Raw genomic sequence first — 6,000 nt, forward strand, 5'->3', positions numbered from 1 at the left:
ACCATTTTATATTCCAACCAGCAGTATACTAGGGTTCCAATTTCTCCACATCCTTGCCAACAATTGTCACATTCTATTTTCCCCCCTTATCATCATCCTAGTTGGTGTGAAGAGCTTTTATCTTTTTTTAATATAATCTTTGTTTTTTACATTCCTTTTTGCCCACACCCCTCATGTAGTAAATGATAATTTTGTGTTTTTTGCGATTCATTTCTGGCATACTAATTTTTATTGTGTCTGTGTCTGGGCAAGATTGTGTGTCTTTCCCTATCAGGGTGTTTAATTTTCCACGTTGGTGTGGTCTGTTTGTATGAGTGCACCCCCTATAGTTGGACATTGGTATCTGTGCAATTGGGTGACTAAATAATTACGGAACCTACGGTGACAGTGACAGGTGGAGGGACTACAAAATGGTGTAGATTTTATATGGCACTGTGCGTGATTGTGTCTGTGTTTGGTGTTAGCTATGTGCGTGACTACATCACCATGTGTTTGTGAGTGGTTGTGTGCAGCTGGGTTTTATTCCTTTGTGTCTGAAGCTGCATGTGATTGGCAGGATTATGTGACTACATCTTCTATAGTTTTGTGACAACATATCCAGGAATCCCCATGTATCTGTTTAGTTGTAGCTGAATCATGTCAGTGTGGCTATATGATTGTGTGTGACTGGGTAACTGTGTATGATTGTGTCAGCACCTGTGTGATTGTGGGTTCTATGTCTAAGGGATTGTGTGACTACAACATTGTGTAACCAAATAGGACATGGGTGTGTCTTCCTGACTGCATGGTTTATGTGATGCACAGACACAACTCTATGTGCAGGGGTGGCATGGTCAGTGTGACTGAGGTGACCAGGAACGTGTGTCACTGTGCAGTTGCATATTGTATATGTGTATGTGTGAACTATATGTCTGTGATGTGGGTCCATGTTGCCCCCACCCTGAGCTCTCAGGGCACCACAGTGGAGGTCCCTGGTGCAGCAACTTGGATCCCGCCCCCATGTGGGGCAGGAGTCAGGCAGCAGCAAGGCCCAGGGAGCACTAGTGTGGGTCTCCTGCAGGTCGGGTACTTCCTCTGGTCCTATCCAATGGTTCCACTCCATCCAGGTGAGGGGGCCAACTTCTCCCCAGACCCAGCTGCAGTGGCAACTGGCCTCAGCCTCCATAAAGCCCCACTCTCTGCAGTGACCCCTGGGGGGTCCATGGTAGACACTGGAGGCTGATTAGCAAGGGTCCTTCCTGCCACTTGGGTCAGTCCCTGAGAGTTCATAACCCTGGTAATTTCAAGCCAAGCTAAAGTGAAGCCCCAACTTCTAGCCCTGCCACTCACCAGAGACAGAGCTTTAGCTGCTCTGGGCCCCCACCTGATAGCAGCCTCTAACGTCTGGGGTGTCTGATAATGCTTGGCCTGGCAGGGAGCTTGTGCCAAGTCCCGCCATGAGCATGGTTGTTTCTGTTTTGGGGGGTGGGGTGGGGGGGTTGTTTCTGTTTTGGGGGGGTAAGGGCCCCAGTTGAGGGAGAGGGAGATCTAGAAGCCCCTTCTCAGAATCCCCATTCTGTCACCCCTTCTTCAGGTGGATAATTTAGAGAAGGCCCCCAAATCTCTCCTTCTATGGGAAGCCAGTGCTTCACTTTATCCAACACCTGAACCCCCAAACCACTGAACCCCCAGCCCCCAAACAATTGACTGAACTTTGGATACAGGGTCAGTCTTCAAGGCTCTGCCCCAAACAGGCCAAGGCAAGGTCTGTTCCCCAGAAATGGTGACCCCCCTCCCCCCCCTTGCCTGACCCTTATCAGGGGCTGCAGCCAATCAGCTGAGGACAAAGAGGAGCCCTCCACGGGGCCACTGGAGCCTCAGAACCCACGAGGCCACAGAGGGAGAGGAGGCCTGAGGCCCTTGGGTGGGCACCAGCCAGCCATGGCCACAGCTGACACCACCTTGCCGTCCATCAGTACGCTGACCGCCCTAGGCCCTTTTCCAGACACACCGGAAGACTTCCTCAAGGTGAGGCCAGGCAGGGTCTAGGTAGCTGGCTGGGGTCTGTGGCTGCAGTCACAGAGCTTAGGGTCCGCATCTGCCCAGGAATCCAAAGACCTGGCCAGACCTGGGGATCCTCAGCCTGGTCCAGGGGTCTGAACGTGGTCTAAAGGCCCATTTCTGTCACAGAAAACCGAGGCTCAAAGCTGAACACCATGGGGGGTCTGGGCTCAGTGAGACAACCCCAGGAATGTATCAGGAGGAAGAACAAAGGTTTCTAGGGGACTCCCAAGAATTAATCTTGTTGGAGGACTGGGGAGGAGTTGGAGGTTCTGGGGGGAAATTGAGGCAAGGCTGCCCACCCACACCCTCTGCCTTCCATTCTTGACTTTGCCACCCCGTCCCCCATGCCTGAGTTCAGCTCCAGATAATGTAAGTCTTATCTTCTGTTGCCAGCCAGACCCTATCGACTTCTGTCTCTGAAGTTGTGGAGGGGAGGTGGGGGGACAGAGGGCAGTGTAAGGGACTGGGACAGACATCACAGACAAGCAAAAAGACCCCTTTCAGGGGCCCCTGTGCAGGGTACCCTGGCGACCACTGCAGCCTCACGCTGCCGGCTCTCTCCCGCAGTGGTGGCGCTTTGAGGAGGTGCAGGGCTTGGGCCCGGGTCCCCCGGACCCCACTCGGCCGCTCCTCCATGTGAGGCCAAAGTTGGAGGACGCACCTGCGGAGAAAGAAGACGATGATAGGGACGTGGCCACTGCCTGGGACCTGGATCTCTTCTTCACCAACCTGCCGGGCCCAGAGCCGGGCGGCATGCTTCAGACCTGCTCTCTGGCACCCGGCGAGGGTGCTGGGACACAATTCCCACCGCAGCCCGAGACCCTGGGCGCGCACGGGGGTGGCCCGGGGCTGGTGGCTGGGCTCTTAAGTCCCGAGGAGCACCCAGGCTGGGCGCGCCCGGCCCCAAGAGCCCCAGCCCCTGACTCCTTCGTGAGCCCAGCCCTGGTCCCGGCCCCTGAGCCCAAGGCGCTGCCGCTGCAGCCCGTGTACCCAGGGCCGGGTGTGAGCTCCTCCGGCAGCTACTTTCCGCGAACCGGGCTTTCAGTGCCTGCGGCGCCTGGCTCCCCCTATGGGCTGCTGTCCGGGTACCCAGCGCTGTACCCGGCCCAGCAGTACCAAGGTCACTTCCAGCTCTTCCGCGGGCTCCCAGCGCCTGCGTCCAGCTCCGCCGCTCCCCACTCCTTCCTGGATTGTCTGGGACCTGGAACAGCGGGTGCAGGACTCGGGGTAACCACAGGAGATTCAAGAGAGACCGCGGAGATAGCGCCATCCAAGCGCAGCCGGCGCTCGTGGGCCAGAAGGAGGCAGGCGGCGCACACGTGCACGCACCCGGGCTGCGGCAAGAGCTACACCAAGAGCTCACACCTGAAGGCGCATCTACGGACGCACACAGGTGCGGCAGCGAGGCTCAGGCTCGGAGGCGGGACCTCAGGAGGAGAGAGTGGCCGGGGAGCAAGAAACGAGAGCGAGGGGAGGGGCTAGAAGCGAAGGCCCGGCCCCGGGGGCGGACCCGTAATGACAAAAGGGTGGGGCTAAAGCAGAGTATCAGAGCAAGGGGCGGGACAGAGACACCTGGGAGCGGACCTGGACCCAGAGGCAGGGGCTAGGGAACAGGTAGCGATGTAGGAGGCAAGTGGGGGCAACGAAGAACTGGAAATTCTGATGGGTAAGATCTGGGCCTGGGCTGAGTAGCAGAAAGCCTGGCAAGCGGCATAGGGGGCGGGTCTAGAGGAGGGACTGCCGGGAGGGGCCAAGCTAGGCAAGCCAGGGACCTGGCCAAAGACACAGGGTTCCGGTTTGCTGCAAGCAGGGAGGAGTTAGGGGCCCGGGGACCCGAGCCAGGAATATACAGAGTAGGTTGTTTGCATAGAGGCAGAGCCAGACTGTAAGGGCCACGTCTGGAACTCAGGAGGGAAGATATGAGGACAGAACCAGTTTCATGTGCCCAGATGCAGAGTCGGTTCCAGGAGGGTAAGGGGAAATAGCCTGAAAAGCGATTCTCAAGGAGTCTCAAGGAGACTCCAGGGTCTCAAGGAGAGGAAGACCGAGGCGGGGCCGTGGAATGGAGCTGGGGAGGAGGACGACTGAGGCCTATGATTAAGAGCAGCGATTTTCAAGCTTTTTCATCTCATGGCACACAAATTAAAATTCTGCAGCACACCCCAAAATATGTATTTTTGCGGATCTGACAAAATATGTATAATTTGGATTGGTTTACACAATAATAATAATAACCTACCCTTTTTGCTTCTAAATGACTTTAAAAAATCAGATGCCCATACTTTTAAGGATTTCTGGTACCAAGAATTAACCAGTCAGACACAAACTTACTATGCCACCAAAAAGAAGCAACTCCATTGTATGACCTACATATTTATGGCTCAAGACAGGGCATTCATCCCAAACGGCTATTGCTGTCTTGGCCGTTGTTATTTTTTTCTTTTTTTCTTTTGTATTTGACAATCTAAGGGAAAAGAAGTCAGTGCCCCTAACTAAAATAGGGGAATTGCATGTTTTAAACATTCTTGTAGTACGCGGGTTGAAAATCGCTGCTTTAAGGGTCTGCATGAGGGTGAGGCCAGGTGTAGCAGGAGGAGAGTGTAGTCACAGCAGGCAGGGCCTGGGACAACAGGTGGACTTGGGGGCTGTAAGGATCAAGGCGAGGGGCAGGGTTGGGCAGCAGCTGGAGGGCCCCCTGGAGCAAAGGCGGGGCTGAACCATAGGGGACAGGGCCAAGGGACAAAGGTCGGACTCCTTTAGGATGCAGGGGCATGGTACCAGTGCACGGAGCCTGGACCAGTGGTGTAGGGGATGTGAGTTGGGCCCAGAAAATGAAAACAAGTATGGCGTCAAATGCCAAGTACAGAACAGGAAGGGTCGGGGCCGCATAGGGCGGGACCTGGGTGCACTCCCCCGAGAGAGAGTGCCTCCTTAAATTTCGCACTTGAGGTGCCTCGCTTGCCTCACCCTAGTACCGGTCAAAGCTGAGCAAGGGAGTGCGACGGCTGCAGAGGCGGCCTGGGAGGGGGGTGGGGCGGACAATGGCACTCACAGTTTCCTCGCCTCCCAGGGGAGAAGCCTTACGCCTGTACGTGGGACGGCTGCGGCTGGCGGTTCGCGCGCTCGGACGAGCTGACCCGCCACTACCGGAAACACACAGGACAGCGCCCCTTCCGCTGCCAGCTCTGTCCGCGCGCTTTTTCACGCTCCGATCACCTGGCCTTGCACATGAAGCGTCACCTTTGAGCCACCCCCACGCCCCCTGCCCCTGCCATTTGGACCTTCTCAGGGACTGGGGACGGAACAACAGAGGGTCCACACAGGGCGATTTTCCCTCGGACAGACCCTCTCCCGGACACGCCGCCCCATAGACCTCCTGAAAGATCAAGGGCTGGCCCACAGACAGACCTGGGGGAGCCTCCGCCGGAAGCTCCCCCATGTCCCCAGCCACAGGGAGCCACACAGAGACTTCCTTAGGGTCATGCAGACCCAGCGAGACAGACCTCCCAATAAATGGACTCAGCTGGACACTCAGATACTTCGGACAGGGACACGCCCTTAGAAAGCTGGACCCTCAGACCAGCTCACAGGTGGCCCTGGACAGCGGGAAGGGGTTATGCGGTGGGGCTTCTCAGAGACAAGGGGGACTTCACACGGAAACTTCTGAAGCTCCGCACAGTGGCTGTGAATGGTTATGGGTCCTGTAATAATAACAATGCCCCTCCTGGATAAAGCTTCAACTGTGGCATGACTTTTGTGAGTTTTGGGTGCTGAAAGATGGGAGGAAGCTGTAACAGAGGTGATTTGAAGGGTGGGTGGCATATACCCTCACACTCATCTCCTAAACTTCATTGAGCCCCCCTCGGGTACTACAGGCCTTCCTGCCTCTCCTCCCTTACTCCAAAATCAGGCTACACACCCCTTGCCTTCTACCTTGAACTTCAGGGACATTCACAG

General features: G+C 55.9%; 1 protein-coding gene across 2 annotated transcripts; it reads left to right on the forward strand.

The window, feature by feature from the left end:
• Positions 1–1,812: 1,812 nt before the first annotated feature.
• Positions 1,813–5,794, forward strand: KLF1 (Kruppel like factor 1). Of its 2 annotated transcripts, XM_045853289.1 has the most exons (3): positions 1,813–2,007; positions 2,611–3,436; positions 5,114–5,794. In XM_045853289.1, the coding sequence occupies exons 1-3, from the start codon at positions 1,921–1,923 to the stop codon at positions 5,287–5,289; spliced, it is 1,089 nt and encodes a 362-aa protein (XP_045709245.1). In that variant the 5' UTR covers positions 1,813–1,920; the 3' UTR covers positions 5,290–5,794. The 2 variants fall into 2 exon arrangements, 1 of the variants encoding a protein (XP_045709245.1); XR_006787462.1 differs by lacking the exons at positions 1,813–2,007; positions 2,611–3,436 and adding an exon at positions 3,876–4,014 and having other exon boundaries at positions 5,114–5,248.
• Positions 5,795–6,000: the final 206 nt, after the last annotated feature.

Source organism: Phyllostomus hastatus, unplaced genomic scaffold, assembly GCF_019186645.2.
Source record: "Phyllostomus hastatus isolate PE091 unplaced genomic scaffold, TTU_PhHast_1.1 phas_contig_98, whole genome shotgun sequence".
NCBI lineage: Eukaryota > Metazoa > Chordata > Mammalia > Chiroptera > Phyllostomidae > Phyllostomus > Phyllostomus hastatus.

Excerpts from the sequence above, each read along its gene's own strand:
- KLF1 (XM_045853289.1), top strand. The coding sequence starts at position 1,921 with ATGGCCACAGCTGACACCACCTTGCCGTCCATCAGTACGCTGACCGCC. Across the intron at positions 2,008-2,610 it reads CACCGGAAGACTTCCTCAAG|TGGTGGCGCTTTGAGGAGGT; the intron begins GTGAGGCCAGGC and ends TCTCTCCCGCAG. Across the intron at positions 3,437-5,113 it reads GCATCTACGGACGCACACAG|GGGAGAAGCCTTACGCCTGT; the intron begins GTGCGGCAGCGA and ends CTCGCCTCCCAG.